General features: G+C 41.0%; 1 protein-coding gene across 3 annotated transcripts in view; it reads right to left on the bottom strand.

Annotated features, from left to right (window-relative positions):
• Window positions 1-227: 227 nt before the first annotated feature.
• Window positions 228-18454, bottom strand: part of tecta (tectorin alpha) — a 37877-nt gene continuing 19650 nt past the window's right edge. For all 3 annotated transcript variants that reach the window (XM_085421227.1, XM_085421228.1, XM_085421229.1), the window contains 10 exons: window positions 10529-10815; window positions 9944-10224; window positions 9497-9607; window positions 9097-9299; window positions 6648-6811; window positions 6310-6558; window positions 4926-5088; window positions 4755-4839; window positions 4516-4635; window positions 228-3513 (listed from right to left, as the gene is read on the bottom strand). In XM_085421227.1, coding sequence (XP_085277353.1) covers window positions 3410-3513; window positions 4516-4635; window positions 4755-4839; window positions 4926-5088; window positions 6310-6558; window positions 6648-6811; window positions 9097-9299; window positions 9497-9607; window positions 9944-10224; window positions 10529-10815 — 1767 coding nt within the window. In that variant the 3' untranslated portion in view covers window positions 228-3409. The remainder of the gene's footprint in view (window positions 3514-4515; window positions 4636-4754; window positions 4840-4925; window positions 5089-6309; window positions 6559-6647; window positions 6812-9096; window positions 9300-9496; window positions 9608-9943; window positions 10225-10528; window positions 10816-18454) is intronic.

Raw genomic sequence — 18454 nt, 5'->3', positions numbered from 1 at the left:
AGCTTGGAGTGGATGTTTACTCAGCGTCAGGAATAACTTTACAGTGAAACACAACCAAAAATGTAGCCTTTCAATTTTTTTTTTCAGGTGACAAGTGATGTTTTAATGCTGTGTTTATGAGTAAGTGTCGCCTCTGACCAGCAAATGAAGAGCTCTGCTTCGTAACCCCGAGCTCTCTCGCAGGGCTGCATGTTCTGCATGAAATAATGCGTGACTCACACTGACTTTGAGAACGTCTTCATTTATTTATAGCAGGGTGGTGCTGCTCTCAAAGAATAAAACACCTCTTTAGTCACTTAGTTTTAAACAACACACACAAAAAAGATACCGATTATTTAAAAAGGTCAGCGATGACACAAACCACCAAACTGACCAGGACTGTACATTTGTACACAAAAGGCAACAACTACTCTGTTTGCTTTTTATTTTGTGTAACTGCACCAAAGTGTCAGCGTTTGGAAGAACTTTGAAGGATCTGTAAGATGTGTGGTTGACGTTTATTGACATTTAAACCTTTAAAAGCAGCTGACTGTGAGCTGCAGATAAACTATCCGACACCTGCTCCACTCCTCAAACTGAATTCATGCAATGAGTGTTAGAAAGTACACTGAAAAGCACGAGAAGACCGAAACTAATTAGTTCAGAAATGACACGAAAATTGGGTTTTTAATGGCACAGCTAAACTCATCCCCTGTCCCCCTCATCCTGGGTACTAACATAAAAAGGTAAAAAATTACACCAGTAAAGCAACATCATCAAAACCACTCACGCAGGTGAAGTGAAAAATATTGATCAACTAGTTAAAATGCAATTTTTTGATGGGAAACTTTGGGTTTCTTTAAGAAAAAATTAACTGTCAATTGCAGTTTGGTTAAATTTAGGCAACAAAGCAACTTTTTAAGGTTTAGGACAGACTGCGGTTCTAATCCATGGTAGCCCCACTCGAAAGCATACAGACGCCAAAGGAGTCAAAGTCCCATTGCCAGGCACTAGAGGGCGCCCCCTGAGGTGCAGCGAGTCAGATCTGTGCACAACATCAGGCGGGTGGTTTTAATGTTGTGGCTGATTAACATTTTAAACAGATACTTCACACATAAATACTTCACTTCACAATGCATCACCCTTTCACACAGTTTTCTTCTTAGATAATCCCTAACCTCCTTTTCAGCCATAACCTGCTGTAGGTTTTATTGGTTTAGAGCAATAAACCGCACAGTTAGGAAGCAATTATATAAGATAAAGTTTGTTCGCTCGTTTCTGGGTAAAGGTTTGCACTCTGACACAGATCTGCAGATGCTCAGTTGCCAGTTTCTTAATGAAATCTGTACAGTTTTGCCATTTTTTTAAGAAACAGCATGTTTAAATGTTACATACAGTAACCTCAGCTCTTCTTCCTCTCTTAAGCTTCTCATCAAAAAGTCACACCTGAGCCGTAAAGTCCATAAAACAGCATCATACTTTTGGGGAGACTCTCAAAATACTAAATGAAAGTACACAATCACATGAGTAGCAGAGTAGCGCCAACCTCAGGCTGAGTATAAAAGTGAAGCCCAGGGAGTTTAAGCTTAAGCGTCAGGAAGGGGCTACTGTTTCTGGATGGTTTTCAGACCAGGGTATGCTTTAGGTCAGGCCCAACATGGGATCAGCGAGCCCACGAACATAAAGCACTTTGGTTTTTCGGTCAGCTCCACCCTTCAGTCCTCACACCCAGTCTCACCACACCAAGGCGGCAAATCCTCAGTTCAAGGTTTCAAAGACTGGACTTTGCCATGCCCATCTTTTATTTATAGTTTATGGTACTTATAAACAAGCTTCTTTCCCATTTCGATCCAAATGTCATGAATATGTGACCTTGTGACCCCTGAATGACGTCAAGTCAGCACAATAACTATTAACTGCTTGGTTTTAAAATGTAATTTAATTAAAAAAAATTTCAAATTAAAAGTTTCTATTTTACTTTTTTGTTTCATCTGATTATCAGTTTAAAATATAAAAGGTAACTTTAATAAACCTCTCCACTGAGAAACAGGAAATTTACAGTTATTTAAATGTAATTTATTCATAAATTAATAATAAAATAGTTTGATGTTTACATTTTGATGGCTCTGTAAATCAATTAAATCACAATCATGAGGGTTTCTAGTTGTTGCATCCCACCTACTCATTAAGATCTGATCACAGTTTGGACAGAATGGGATTTATGAATAGCTCACACTAGAGTAAAAACAGTCAAAACTGATGGTTGCCTGATTACTGCTGTGTTTTGTTGCTTTTTTTTTACTTTTTACTTGCAACTACTTAGTGCAAACATATAGTTAATTTTCTATTGCAAGGTAGTTGCAAACATTGCCTGGTGGGAGGCAACCTGTCTCCAAGCAACCGATCGCTCTCAGACAGATTGGTAAAAGTTTGCAAACACAGACAAATTGCTAGCACGCTGTAATCAACTAGTTGTATTCTGGTTATAAGCAGCAGCTACGTCACCATTTATGGAGGAGTGTAGTTAGTGGGAATTTCTGATTAATATAAGTTTGATTTGAATGCGATTTGCAGCAGATTGATTCATAATCACTATATTATCACAAACAGACTGAATGCAGTTGCCAGTTTGAGTGCATTCAATTGAACGATAGCAGACTGACGTCGTCTTATTGTTACACTAAGGTCATTTTAAAGATGGCATCTGACTAAGTGGTCATAGACCCGATCCTGTCTTTGAAGCAACAATTTCAATGGCAAAAAAAAAAATCGCAAGTTCATTGCACACAGTCGTGATCTCCAGCCACTGCTTTCCTTAGTGTGACTGTAGAATAATATCAGGTATAAATACAAACAGGTGGGATCACATTTCACATTCCCTGATGATTTACAATTATGCCTCTTTAACTAATCAGTTATATTACTGTTTCTTTTTAATTTAGCCATTGTCTTTCCATAAACATCACTGTGTGATTTTAGCTGTTGTACCTTCAAGTTTGTATGTCTAGGATTGGAAAATTACTTTCTTTGGCACCATCTGGTGGTAGCATGCATAATATGTTAATTTCCTATAAAGAAATTTGTAAAAATATGTTATAATCACATGAAAACATCTACACATAGTGGCTTTAGGTGAGTGATAAACAGTGGGAGTCCTGATAAATGTAAATGAGGGAGCAGATGGGGATGAAGAAAAACACAACAAAGCAGTGAAACTGACTGACTGTCCATGTATCTAGAAAACTGACTTACCTTTTATCAATGAAATGTAGAGACAAAAATTAGTCGGTGTACAGTATATTCTGTCTTGACTTTCTGGCTGAAACACAGCTGCTCTACTGGCTAATCAATGATGATACTTTGTGCATATTCAAGTCTTTTTGTGTGTTTGATCTTTGTCATTTATTGCCTTCTCTTAGCTCACAGAGCGTTAGGAGAGGAGAAGAGTGTGAAGGTGAGCCAGGAGCATGGAGATCGCAGCGCTGACGCTCAGCAGAGGAATCGCAGGTGTGATGTTACTGCTTGAGCTCACGGCTGGAAAAAAAGAAGGGAGTATGACAACATTTGTGAAATGTGCATGTGGTGGAAATACTGTCTTAATGCTACTGGTTTTTACAAATTACCAGTTTAGTTTGTGTGCAGCATGCAAAAGCTACAAGAGTTATAAATATATGGAATTCATATGAACCAATCAATTAACTAATAATTAAGTTGAACGCCCTAAATTTTATGATTTAATGCACAGAAACTTGCCCACTTTTTTAGTTGCAACGTTCAACTGCTCATTAATGCAAATGTCTAATTATTTAATCATACGGCAGACATGAATCAAACAACCTGCTGAAGTTTAAACTGAGCATCAGAATGGGGAAGAAAGGTGACTGAAGTGACTGAATGGGGTGTGGTTGTCGGTGCCAGACTGGTCTGATTATTCAGAGACTGCTGATAAGCTGGGATTTTCCCACACAAGCAGTTCTAGAGTTTACAGAGAAACAGTCTGAAAAAGATACAATTTCCAGTGAGTGGCATTTCTCTAGCTGGAAAAACCTTGATGATGCCAGAATTCAGAGAAGAAGGGACATATTCTTGGCACCGTTTGCTGCTGACCATGCCGTTCCTTTTTGACCACGGGCACTGTGGTTATAAAGGGACACGGCACGTGAGTTCTCTGTATTCAAAGGGCCTCCACATTCGCCGGATCTCAGTCCAGTAGAGCACATTGTGGTGGAGATTGACATCATGGATAAAAGCAGTTCTGAAGGCATAAGCGGTCCAATCTGGTACTTACAAGGTTTACTTAATAAAGTGTGTAGTGGCTGTATCTACAACACTTAAACTTTATTAGCTTTGCTTCAATCACTCCAATTGTGTGAAACATGATGGAAACTGTAAACTATTGAGAAACATGCAAAACCTGCTTGGTGACCCTCGTGTGTAGTTTCTGTTTTTCTGGGGCTGATATTGCCGCGGTTTAGGTCATGCTATGATTCAATAAGGTGGGAAAAAAACCTTAAAATTAGGTATTTTTGTCCTTACCCCGGCAGCTCTTCCCATCTCTTTGCAGCATCCCAGTCACACAGCTGCAGATGGGCCCAGCGGCCTTACTGGTGCAGATTTGCTCACAGCCTCCATTGTTCTCCTCACACCAGTCAGACTCTGAAAACACATCAGAAGCTAACCTACGGCTTTTTGTTTTTCCATAGATTACTTAAACAATAAACTCTAAAGCGTGTATTTTACCCAATAAGCTATTTTCTATCTAAAACTATGCTCACCTCTTCTTCTTATGGGTCCAACAGACAGTATGTGCTCTTTATGGTCACTGTCCTCTGAGTACATTCTTCTCTTATGTGGACAGTTCTGCACACACAGTTCATTGATACATCAACACCCAAACACACAGCAGGACGCTTTCTGATTTTTATTGCTCTTCTTGATTTACTCACCACTTTGCAGGCGTTCGTCTCTGAGTCGCACAGAGAAACGTCACAGTGCAGGTGGACTTCATCGTAATCCCCGATGAACTTGAAGACGGTGACGTGAAAGCGGCAGGTGAGTGATACGCCATTCTCTGCCATGCCAATGGTATTGTCCTTAATGTTTGGGCACCTAGAATAAGCAAGATATTAAATGTGCTGTAGTCAAGAAGGTGGTTGTGGGACTTGGGAGGCAGAACGGTCAACAAAAGGTGAGCTTTTAATATGGATAATGTCAACATCCAAACTAAACAAAGTCTTAAAAGGGAGTCCAAACACTGATCACAAATGCAAAGCACAAAAGGCATGACAAAGACCCGAGCATGCGTGTATAACTAAGAAGTACCCGCATGACCAGATAGATGACACAATTAAGACAAAGTAGAGGGCAGGACTATTTATACACATACATGACTAAGGAGATAACTCTTGAGTGTGTATAAATAGTCATGGAAGTAGTGTTCCTTGGAAACAGGTGAAAAGTCATACAGGAAAGATGCAAAACTAAAGCAGGAAAGGAACAACAACCGTAACTGACGCAGGGAGGGTTTAGAGGACATGCTAAACCTGGATGAACTAATTCAAGGGGAACACAGAAAGACAAAGTTATTAATACAAAAAAGAGGGGAAGGAAGTAAAAGTAATGCAGGGCATAAACAGATACTCAGGCTTCAAAATGAAGCAGGACGTGAACAAAAGACAAATACTAATCACCGAGTTTAGAAGACGCGGACAGAAGGACTATGGACTAGAATTACTATATAGTAAAAGTAGGGATCAAAGACTTTACAATCGTATAATAATAATTATAATAATATCACTAGAAACAACACTTACTACTACAATAATAAAACAGTAATAGATTAAACAGGAACCCAAAAGTTACAACAATAAAGAAGGAATCGAAAAATAATGCAAAACCGTTGGGCCGTGACATCCATAGTGCTTTATTCTAAACACCTCAAGCACATTATCTACCTCACGTAAATTTAGAAAAAACAATTTAACTAACATGCCGTGGCGTGGCCTGTTGAGGAAGTACCCAGAGACACTGCCGGCACAGTGAGGGTGTGCAAAGGGCATGCACAGTGACTGTATTTATTACTTCATGTTCTTTTTCTCAAAATGTGTGGATCAGACTATAAAGGTCATCTTAAAGCAGCAGACTGTAGTGAACCCATAGGCTTCATAAAGAGCTACATACTTTACACCGATCACACCTCAACTTCATCTTGGATTACATTAAGAGAAAAAGAAGGTCAAAAAAAATGGTTGAGTTTAAAACATAAAATAAAATCTTTTTTTTCCCACCTCTCTTTTGAGCATTTTTGGTCCAGGACTAAATAAACCTCACCCTCTCTCAATGATGATGTAGCGGAGTCGATCACTGCTGTAGCGCGACGGCGTGGCCCAGCACATATTCACTATAAGGATGAGCTGGTTTTCATCCGCTCCTTCCACAAAAACGCCTACGTACAGGATGTCTCGAGTGCTGAGCACCACCTCCCCCTCTCTGTATGGATGGCGGTACGAGGAGTTTTTATACAGAGCCATCTTGGTAATGAAGTTTCCTTCCTGGGTCGGTAGGGTGAGGTTAATGACGCTGGAGAAAAAAGGAAAAAGAAATGACTATCCAAGCGTTGAGCCGTTGTGTCACACTTGTCGGTGCATATTTGTGTTCTGCTGCCTGACCTGAGCATGGGTTTGAGGACAGTCTCCAGTGAGATCTTCAGGTCCAGCTCATAGGCGCAGGAAAACTCCACGTTGATGGTCTTGTCTCTGGTGATGATGTTCCCAGTGTTGTTCACACTTTCTATCCACACAGTGTTTTTATACATGATGTGTGTGCCGTTGGACTGTAAGAGAAATAAAGCGTAGGTGACTCATAATTTCAAATTAAAGGAACAAATTATCCTAGCTGCTGCTTTTGATTTCACCCATACAAAAAAAAATGTAAAACATCGTACAGACAGAAGACATCATAAAAACTAATCATTTAGTAATAATAATAATAATAATTAAATTATTAAATAATAATTTATTCACCAAAAACATTAGCCAGAATTAGCCAGAATTATGAGGATTTAAGAGCCAGGAGCTGCTAACGCACGTCTATAAAAGCAGAAAATTTGACATCAGCAATAAATATAAAGAAGCAACATCAATCTGAGGAAGTTATAAGACTCTGTTGATCACTTTAAAGTGAAAAATATTATTCACATGAGGAACACATTCATGAGTTGCCAATCTTCCCACAAGTGGATATCAAATTTGGAGTGCATAAGATCTTTTACACTGATGAGCAGGGGTAGACAATCGAAGGGGCGGGTCTACCAAACAATTTTCAGCCAGTAGGAAGGGGGTAGGTTGTCTGTGCCAGTGCCACCTAGCCAGCCAGCTAGCAGTGACATTGCACGTGTTGTGGCAGTTTCAGTTAAAATGCTGTAAATGTTGCTTCCAAGATAGTGTAGACCAGGGGTCTCAAACTCCAGTCCTCGAGGGCCAGTGTCCCGAAACTTTTCCATGTGACCCTGGTGCAACACACCTGAATAAAATTAGTAGGTCATTAGCAAGAATATAGAACTTAACTGCATGCTGAAATGTCAACCCCTAACCCTAATCAACTAAATTTAAGTACCGTATTTTTCTGACCATAAGACGCACCGGATTATAAGGTGCATTAAGTGAAACAAAACAGTCAGATAATCAAACTTTACTCAACTCATTCTTCTTCTTGCCTCCACTTCCGTACCATTGATTCACTATAGCTGAATTCTCTTGCAGCTGCTCTATTCCCGCATTGTTGCAGTACATTAATGACTAACCTCGTATTGTGGATGGATTATCTCAGTTGTTCTCCTGACTGAAGTTTGGTCTGTTTACAGCATCCTGCCATGTGATTGCATTTGTTGCTAACCATCGGGAACTCTCCTGTTAACTTTTATTGAGTGGAAAAAGTTAGCATTCATCCTCTAGCTTCACTGTGTTTATATTATGCTAACATAGCTGTGTCGCTAGCCACCATGTAGCAACCCTACAAACGTCACTGCTGTTTAGTTTTCTGTCTTCATTTATGTTGGAAGTGATAGCGGAGCTGTAAGTTTGAATTTTTTTTCAGAAATCTCTCAGTCAGAACATGCTATATTATGTTTAGGTGGAAACTAGCGAGCTAACTTCCTGCTAACTTCCTGCTAACTTCTAACTCTGTTAAATTTAATAAATTCTGTTTTCATGGATGCCTGGATGTTAAGCTTAATTGTTAAACCTGGTAAAGCAGCAATGCTGATCATTTTATTACAGATGAAAGAATTTAGACAGTTTTTAACTCTCAGTGATGTCGCAGTGTTCGTTTAAAAAAGTGTGCGTGTTAGTCCCCATAGGGAAATAGTTCCTCTGCATTTAACCCATTCACCCAGTGAAGCAGTGGGCAGCCACCAGTGCAGCGCCCGGGGAGCAGTGTGTAGGGACGGTACCTTGCTCAGGGGTACCTCAGGGTAGCCATTCAGTGGAGTCGAACCCCCGACCTTCCGATCATGGGGCCACCACTCTACCTACTGAGCTATCCCTGCCCTTTGACTTTGGGACCTGAAGTCGACGGAGTTTAGGACCCAGATTACTCGTGAGGCTCCTGACTACGGTAGCCGCAATGCTCCGACAATCCATCAAGCGGTGCGGCTTCGTAGCTTTACCAAAGTCAAAGTCTACTAAAACATTTTTTAACAGATTTTTGAGCGCCATATAGCACATAAAATCGGTTCGAGATCAGTAAGCACAACCAGAATTCATACATAAGGCGCACTGTCGATTTTTGAGAAAATTAAAGGATTTTAAGTGCGCCTTATAGTCCGGAAAACACAGTAAGTGTTTGGAAAAATTTACTTCTTAAAGTACTTTTATTGCACCATGTTCATTCACTCATGAGCTGCTGTAACATGAATCAAATGGCTGAATTGCCATTTGATTCATGAGGGCCGGTGTTTCAGGACACCGGCCCTCGAGGACTGGAGTTTGAGACCCCTGGTAGATCGTGTTGACGACTACATTGTAGTGTCTAAAAGGATCCAAACTGAGATGCGGGGAGCTTTATCACATTTCGAAAGTGATGACGAACACGCTGGAACACAGACGATTGCAAACTGACCTGTACAATGGAACCGCAGTGTCCCTTAGTGTTGTTAATGTGGAAGGAGATGAAGTCCTCTCCCTCAATGCCAGCGCAGTGCTCGTCGTTGATCCGGACATCTTCCCGTTCAAAGCCCAGCTGGAAGAGCTTACACTTGGAGATGGAAACCTCCATCTGAGCATGCTTACAGGTCACCTCCGCTTGGATGATGTCATCCTCGCCTAACAAACATCGACATGAAATACATGTTTTTGCATGTTGCAAAAACATGTATTTCACGTTAGCCATGTATTTCACCATAGCCATGATTAAATAAAAAAGTATTTTTTAATAGCTTTTAAAATGTATGGCTAATCAAGTAACACGGAGAGTGTCAGATATTTAAAACTGAGTGATTGCAGCTGGATGAAGCACTCACCTTCAGAGTTGGTGGGTAACTCCGGACAGCCACACAGATCGCCTCCATTCTCCAGCTCACAGGTGAAGTTTTTGCAGATCTCTCCTGCACAGGGGTCATAGATCCATTCTGCTAAAGACAGGTCCACACACAATGTTAACTGTCACACAGATGAAGGCACAAAGTTTTTAAGAACATGCACGTATCTAATACTGACAAAGCAGTCAAACAAATTTACATTTCACGTCTCATCGTAGTAACACAGTGGTCTTGATGGAAAGCAATCTGGAAATCTTAGCAAACTAAGCTCATAATGTGTGAATCAATAATATATGAGACCCAATACTTTCACTTTTAGTACGTCTGGTAAATTCAGCATTAGCGCTGGTTTATATTTGTGTAAAGTGCAAAGTTGTGTTTATTTCCACAGTGGGCATTGAGTCTGAGAGAAGTTCACGGTGCCCTTACAGCAGTTCTCTTGGGTGATCCACTTGGTCGTGAGGGTGCCCATGGACCGGCAGGCTTCTGCATAGGCGGCTAGTGATCCACAGACCTGAGCCTTGCGATGATTGTAGCAGCCATCCAGGTAGCAGGACTGGTAGAAAGGACGGGGATCCAGCAGGCCGTGGCATGGCTGGAAGAAGCCTTTGAGCTGGGTGAGCTTCTGACAGGCATCTTCACTCTGTAGAGCCAGGATGGCCGAGTTGTCACAGGACTGAGCCAAAGCCACGTACTGGGTCTCATCACAACTAGAGGAGAAAGACCAAAATCCAACTGTCAAAGGTATTAGGACGCGAGCAAAGAAGGAGCAAAGGCCCTGTTAGAATTGCTCCGTTTGCTATTATCTGTATAAATGATTTGCACAAGTGATATGTTTTAGCAACAGCCAGTTAATATCCAGGGTTTAAGACATGCACATGCTTGCAGACGCATGGCTTATGGATTAGGTAACCTTAACTTTTCCTTTTATATTTTGGGGATAACAGCCAAAGGTTTTTACAAGAACTGGTTATATGGACCGTAAATTCCTCCCCATCTGTGAGCCTCATCTACCTGTTCTGCATGCCGTTGGTCTTCCAGCTCTGTGCCAGCTCCAGGGCGCTGACAGCCGGCTTGCCCCTTGAGGTGATGTAGTCATCATTGGGGTCCCCATTGAAATTCCCACAAAGGCCGCACACCTTGTTCTGGAGCCGCTGGCCCATTGTGATGCTCAGGGTGTTAAAGTGGTTGTAGCGAACCTGGATGTCCTGGGGTGTGTCGATGACAATGAAGCCCTCAGATGTGGACAGGCGTGTCATCAGCCCTGTTACAAATGGTACGGATACTGGTGTGCCATTAACCTGTGAGGACAGGAGAGGCAGACACATGTAGATTTTTGACTCGGGACACAAGAAATTTTTATTTAAGTAACCAGCATTAAGGCTACGGAGGGCCTCGAGTGCTAAAATGCGTTAAATAAATACATCATTAAATAATTAATTAAATGTGTTAATGAATTTAAATTGGAATTAGCTAATTAACGAAATACATACATTTAATTTATTTCATTTAAACTTTTTAAAAAATGATTTAATTCCTATTGTATATATTTAATGACACATTTAATTGTTTCACTATTTAATACATTTGTTGTCAATTTTAGTGAATAATTTCATGGTTCCAGTGCAGTATGGAAGGCATCCATACAGATGATTAGAGCAGCTCTCTATATGTTATAATGGGAAGAACAGGAGGAACTCAGTAAAACAGGTGCAGATAGCAGCAAATACACTGGTCCATTCTGGTGTTAGTTGCCACTGTATCAGCGGTGTGGCCACACTGGGTGTCAATGAGTGGTGTTTTACTTGGTGAACAGTGGCATCCCGGGCAGCGTCTTTCACATTTGCTAGGTTCTACTAGCTTAATGTGGCCTCAGAGCCCACATTAGCTTCAGCTGTTCTGCTGCTGGCTGACCAGGAAGTTGTTCCTTGTGACAGTACTGGTACAAGTCATCTGCATTGTTTACTCCCACTGGCAGACAGGGGGGAATGAATCAGAACAGAAGTTACAAAGGTAACTATGATTCTCTGAATTCCAGGATGACTGTCAGACCTGCTGGCGGCTAAAAACGTCTCAGTGTGAGAAGATTCCCAGAGACCAGATGTAAGCTACCACGTAGTATTTATAGTACACATGCTTCAGTAGTGTACACATCATGCACGCGATTTTATTTCCGGACCTGCGCAGATCATGAGGAGACCCATCTACGTAGTTTCCTGCCATTGGCAGTTATCTGTGAATTCACAGAACTATAGTTATATTTGTAACTTCCATTAGCAAAGTTGCCACTAGAGTGTGTCAGGCCACCCTCATGGAACAAGTGCCAGAAACATGCTGGAGGTCATTTTGTTAGATACTTCCACTGTCACGCTCCTCATTGCACAACGGAGCAAATGCCAGCCCTGCTTCTGGGTGGATGTACACCTGTGGCCTTGTCTAGCTTGTGTAACAACCCATCTCCTGGTATCTCCTCCACACCCTCGAGATCATGTTTGGAGACACAACAACAACTTTCTTGCAGTGGCGCACAACCTAAATGCGAAACACGTGTCATCTCATGCTACCAGCAGGGAAAAAGGACACCAGCTAAAAGCAAAACTAGAGAAAAGATCAGGAAGGATAAGCAGAAAGCTGTGGTCTGTGACCAACGCCTGTGAAACCATTTCCTTTCTCGGGGTTGTCTTCTTGTTGCCTCTCTGGTACATATTTTTATCAATTTATTTTGAAAGGACAGAAATAAAGGGACAACTCTTCCATTTGATACAAAGTGGGTTGGAAGATTAAAGCAAAGCAGTCACCCATGTTTGTGGTCACTTAGACTACAAAAAGTTCAAACTCCTTGTTATTTCTGAACTAGCTCATCTAAAATGTGATAGTAAAGACTGAAATATTTCTGTTTATACAGTTAAAAATTCAACATATTGAAGGATTGTTGAACTACAGAGCACCTCAAACTAAACCATTTTAAATCCAGGAGGCACTCCTACTTAGATGTCCTTTTTCTGCTTACATTTGGGGATTTAGGAGGGGTAATGCTGGGTAAAATGTATTGTCAGCACTAACTGATATCCATTATGTCCTAAAGACAGCATCTCTAAGAAGCCAAATGCAAGTAATGCATTTTTTGATCATTTCTAAATCATGTATATAATATTAGCTTTACAACTAACAGCTCATGTTAAGCATGTTTTGTTTTGTTTTTTTAGTATGGGGCTTGCAAACCTTAAGATAGAATATCTGAGTAAGAAGTTAAAAGTTACAGCCCAGGTAGTTTAAGAAAACTTTCCTGTAGTTTAGGGCTGCATGTGTGAAAATGAGTATATAATAGCATGAGTAGTGGTAACACCATGTGGCAGCATTTTAAAAACTCTGCAAGACAATCAAAGATGTACATTCCCCATGTTTTTGTAGTTATATTAACATAAATACATTGCCATGTTACTGACATTGAAGCTTAAACATGATCACCTATGAGTGGGAAACAAAATTGGGCTGTCATTGGTATAAGCTGATTTCATTCTTATACAAAGATTGGCTGTTAGGATAAAACAAAAAAGGGACTTCCGGTTGAGCTTTGATGGAGTAGGACGCGAGTCTGGGAGCTCCCGCCGATTTCGATTAAATTGTTATTTATTCGCGCGTTTTGGCCGTATTTTCAGTCCTGTTTTGGTTTGTGGATTGTCTTGTTGAGAAGTTTTACTCGGGCCGGCGTAAAATGGCAGCAAAAAATGTTAAAACCCGCAGTACTATTCAGACACAACTGAGGCCTAGTTTGCAAACCGCGACCACACCCTCGAGTGAGCCGTCGTCTCCTGCAAAGCCCCCCACATGTCAAGCTAATCCTGATATTGAGGCTCTCAAGGTCGAGTTGCTGGCTTCGCTGAGGAAAGATATCGCCGACATCTTTAAAAAGGAACTTCAGGATACTCTGGGTGATGCTTTGTCTACCATTAAGTTCGACCTGCAGGCGGTGAAGACGCAGCTGGCGATCGATAAAGCTGCAAATGACGCTACCATGTCTGAGCTAAAAGGTACGGTGAAGGAGATGGAGCACGCACTTACTGTCTGCTCTGATGATATAGCTGAGATGAAAAACACTATCAAGGGTCTCACAGCTCATGTAGCCAAGCTGGAAAGTAAGTGTGAAGATTTGGAGTCCAGATCGCGGCGCAACAATGTTAGGATAGTGGGAGTACCGGAGGGCCCTGACACGTGCACCACTGCCGCCGTAGCTTCCTTGCTAAAAGAAGCATTTGATCTGGGGAAGGAGCCGCTTTTGGATCGTTCGCACAGGACCCTCCAACCCGCACCTAAGCCTGGCGACCGTCCACGAGCCATTGTATGCAGGTTTCATTACCACACTGACTGTGTCGACATTTTACGACGTGCTAGAGAACGCCGACAGATTAAAGTTGGAGATCGGACCATCTCAGTCTTCCCCGACTACACCGCCAGGGTGGCACGGGCTCGTGCTGCATTCAACACGGTCAGGCAGCAACTCCGTGGCATTGACGGTGTTCGGTATGGCCTGCTTCATCCAGCGCGACTCCGCATCACATATAAGGGTGTCGAGAAGGACTTTGTTTCGGCAGAGGAGGCCAGTGATTATGTCAAAACTTTGATTTCTGGGTGAGCCTCGTTAGCTCCTCAGTTTGATACTGTAATGCTGCTAAGGGTTCACGGTCTCCTTAGGTTTAACGCCACCTGTGCATTGTTTTCTTAGGCCATTGTGCTGGTTATTGTACTGTTGGTGTGCTGGTTCCTTTTATTTTCATTGTTATTTATTGAAACTGGATCATATAATATACTCTTGAACTTCGGACCAGTCCGGCACAATCTTCTCCAAGCTTGCTGCATTGATTTGCATAGGACTGAGTTGTTTTTCGTTTCTGTTAAATTTTTATTTATTTATTTTTTTGTTTGGTTGTTTTTGTTTTAATTGTTTATCTATTTATGTATGTTGTTTTTGTTTTTTGTTTTTTTAAATTTTATGCACTTTCGGTGATTTGTTGGAAAGTTCTCCTTCTGAGGAAGTCATATTTTGTACTGTGAGATCTTTTTTTGGTTGGTTGGTTTCCTTTTTATTTTTTCCCTTTTTAAAAAAAACATGTTTACTGTTACGCGCACACTGTTATGCTGTAGAGAAGTTGGTGAGAGGTTATTTTTCCCTCTCTCGCTTTTATTTTTATTTAGACAACAATTAGTCCAGTCACTTCGGTGAATCATTTTTGCTACTTTGGGGGTACACTGCTGTCTCCTTTGTTCTGTTCTGTGGAGACTTGGGGGTGTATTTGTGTTCAGGGTTGGGTTGGGGGGGGGGCTGTCCCATTTCGGCTCTTCATGGCCACTGGCATTTTGGTTTGGTCTTTTTCCTCTTCCTTTTTGTAAATGGTTAATGGAAATATAGACCCCAGCATTGCTGGGTCAGGTATGCCTCTTAGATTCATTAGTTGGAATATCAGAGGTATGGGTAACCCTGTTAAGAGATCTAAGGTTTTTACTCACTTGAAACGTCTAAATTCTGACATAGCATTTTTACAGGAGACTCATCTTCGCATTAAGGATCATTATAGGTTATATTGCCCTTGGGTAGGTCAGGTCTTTCACTCAAATTTTAATTCGAAGGCTAGAGGAGTGGCCATTCTCATTAATAAGAAAGTTCAATTCACTTTGACCAATGTTGTCGCTGATAGGAACGGTAGATACATCATTGTTGCTGGTACCCTAATGCAGAAAAAGGTTTTGTTGGTAAATGTATATGCCCCGAATTTTGATGATGCTGAATTCGCTAATAGATTGCTGAGTAACATCCCCTTTCTGAATACACATTTGCTTATCCTTGGTGGTGATCTGAATTGTGTTTTTGATCCAATTTTGGATCGATCTAGTCCTCGTAATTTGACTCAATCATCTATGTCTAAAACATTCTCAGATTTTATGAAACAGAATGATCTTGTTGATCCATGGAGATTTCGCAACCCTTCAATCAAAAAATTTTCATTCTTCTCTCAGGTCCACCAGTCTTATTCCAGGATTGATTATTTTTTCATCGACAGAACTCTTAATTCATGTGTTAATTCTTCCGACTATTCTGGTATTGTAATATCTGATCATTCTCCTCTGCTATTGGATGTTCATCTTTCTACCCATAAACGTAGCCCTCCACTTTGGAGATTTAACTCTCTCCTTCTGGCGGATAAAGAATTTTGTGAATTTATTTCAGGCTCTATTGAGGAGTTCTTGTCCTTCAATCAGGATGATTCTGTCTCATATTCTCTGCTATGGGAGACTCTTAAATGCTACCTGAGAGGTCAAGTTATTTCTTACTCTGTCCGTGCTAATAAAAAGATTAATGCCAGGCTTAAAGAACTTATAGCTGCAATTAGTAACCTTGATCAAAGTTATACACTGAACCCTTCTCCAGAATTACTGAAGCAGCGCCTTGATTTGCAAGCAGAATTTGATCTTATGTCAACCAAAGAGGCTGAGCACTTATTACTACGCAGTCGTGGCTCATATTACGAATATGGTGACAAGGCTAGTCGCTTGTTGGCACATCAGTTACGACGTCAGGCCTCCTCGCGTGTGATCCCCATTATTAAACACTCTGATGACAATATTACTACAGATCCCTTGGAAATTAATTCTACCTTTAAAACATTTTACTCTTTGTTGTACAGGTCCGAATTTCCCACGGATAAAGCTAAAATGAATGCATTTCTTCATAATCTTTCAAACCCTGTTATTGGTGCTAATGATGCGGGGCAATTGGACTCCCCATTATCTGTTGAAGAAGTATTAAAAGCTATTACAGCTATGCAGTCTAATAAAGCCCCGGGCCCGGATGGGTTTCCAATTGAATTCTATAAAACATTTATTGGTAAATTGGCACCATTGCTTTTGTCTGTGTTTAACGAATCCTTGGAAACCGGTTCATTACCACCTACTTTCACACAAGCAACCATAGCGCTCCTTCTCAAAAATGACAAGGACCCAACCTCCTGTGGTTCCTACAGGCCATTATCTCTGCTTAATGCCGATGCAAAGGTATTGGCTAAAGTAATTTCATCTCGCCTTGAGGATGTGCTTCCTCGAATTATATCTGAAGAGCAGAATGGCTTTATAAAGGGACGGCAATTGTTTTTTAATACCCGTACACTCTTTAATGTTATTTACTCAAAGCGTCTATCTGAACTTCCTGAACTTGTGATTTCTTTAGATGCTGAAAAGGCTTTCGATAGGGTGGAGTGGGAGTACTTGTTTGCAGTTTTAGAGAAATTTGGTTTTGGTGATAAATTTATTTCCTGGATTCGGCTTCTTTATTCGTCCCCTAAAGCCAGTGTTCATACTAATGATGTTTACTCTGATTATTTTGCGCTGGGTCGTGGTTGTCGTCAAGGTTGCCCTTTGTCTCCCTTACTCTTTGCCATTGCCATCGAGCCTCTGTCTATTACATTGCGATCTTCTTCTGTATTCAGGGGAATCATCCGTAATGGAATTACACATAAAGTATCATTGTATGCGGATGACTTGTTATTATATATGACTGACCCCGCATGCTCCATCCCTGCTGTTTTAAGTATTCTGGAGAACTTCAGTTCGTTTTCAGGTTATAAATTGAATTTGGGGAAAAGTGAGTGTTTTCCTGTTAATACGGCAGCACGTCAACTTCAACAGTCCGATCTACCCTTTCGTCTCAGTCCGTCTGGGTTTAAGTACTTAGGGATTAACGTGACTCGCTCTCTAGCTGGCCTTAAATCAGCAAATTTGTCTCCTCTTATATCTAGGGTCACATCTGATATTCAAAGATGGGGTAATCTCCCCCTTTCTTTAATCGGTAAGATTAACGTTGTTAAAATGAACATCTTACCAAAATTTTTATTTTTATTTCAGTCAATTCCCTTATTTTTGCCGAAACATTTTTTTGTTTCACTGGACAAGATTATTGGTTCTTTCATTTGGGGAGGGAAGCCACCTAGGGTCTCTAAAACTTTGCTGCAGCGATGCAGATTTAGTGGAGGACTTGCATTACCTAATTTTTTAGTCTATTACTGGGCCGCTCACATCCATAAACTTTGCTACTGGCTAAAATCTTCTGGTTCCTCGTGGTGTAAATTGGAGCTATCATCATGTAAGCGCTCTTCTTTACCGGCTTTGCTCTATTCCTCTTTACCCGTGAGACCCTCTCTGTACACTGATAATCAGGTGGTTCTTAACACACTCAAAATCTGGTTTCAGTTTAGACGTCACTTTAATTTTGTAATGCCGTCTTCCTCGGGTCCTCTAAGCGAAAACCATTTGTTTCCCCCTTCACTTTTGGACTCGACATTTTCAGTGTGGTGTGACAAGGGTATAAAACAGTTCAAACATTTATATGTGGATGGTGTTTTCGATAGTTTTCCCAACTTGTCTTCTCGTTACAATCTCCCTGTTACCCATTTGTTTCGCTATTTTCAAATTCGAAATTTTGTTGCTAAGTGTTTCCCAAATTTCCCCTCTTTACCTCCAGAACAGCAGTGGGAAACTACGTTATCATTTGTTCCTCATCACAGAGGAACCATTTCGAAACTCTATGATGCTATTCTGTCTTTTAGTAACCACTCTAATGTTAAGCTTAAGCGTACATGGGAAGAAGAACTGGGATTTCGAATACATGAGGAGTCTTGGGAACGGGCTATAACGAGGATACGATCTTCCACCTCCTGTGCTCGTCTTGGACTTATTCAATTTAAGGTCATACACAGGGTGCATTTCTCTAAATCTAGACTTTCTGAATTGTATCCAGAAGTGGAAAATAAATGTGATAAATGCCATGGTTCTCCTTGTCACCTTAGCCACATGTTTTTTCTGTGCCCTGAGCTACAAGGTTTCTGGACAAGGTATTTTGCTATTATGTCAACTGTTCTTGGGGTAACTCTTCATCCTTGTCCTCTGATTGCT

The sequence above is a fragment of the Rhamphochromis longiceps genome, linkage group LG10 (genome assembly GCF_057381845.1).
Source record: "Rhamphochromis longiceps isolate RC_006_pf linkage group LG10, R_longiceps_female_GT1.1, whole genome shotgun sequence".
NCBI lineage: Eukaryota > Metazoa > Chordata > Actinopteri > Cichliformes > Cichlidae > Rhamphochromis > Rhamphochromis longiceps.
Note: the sequence above shows the minus strand (reverse complement) of the source record. Positions and strands in the feature narration are given on the sequence as shown.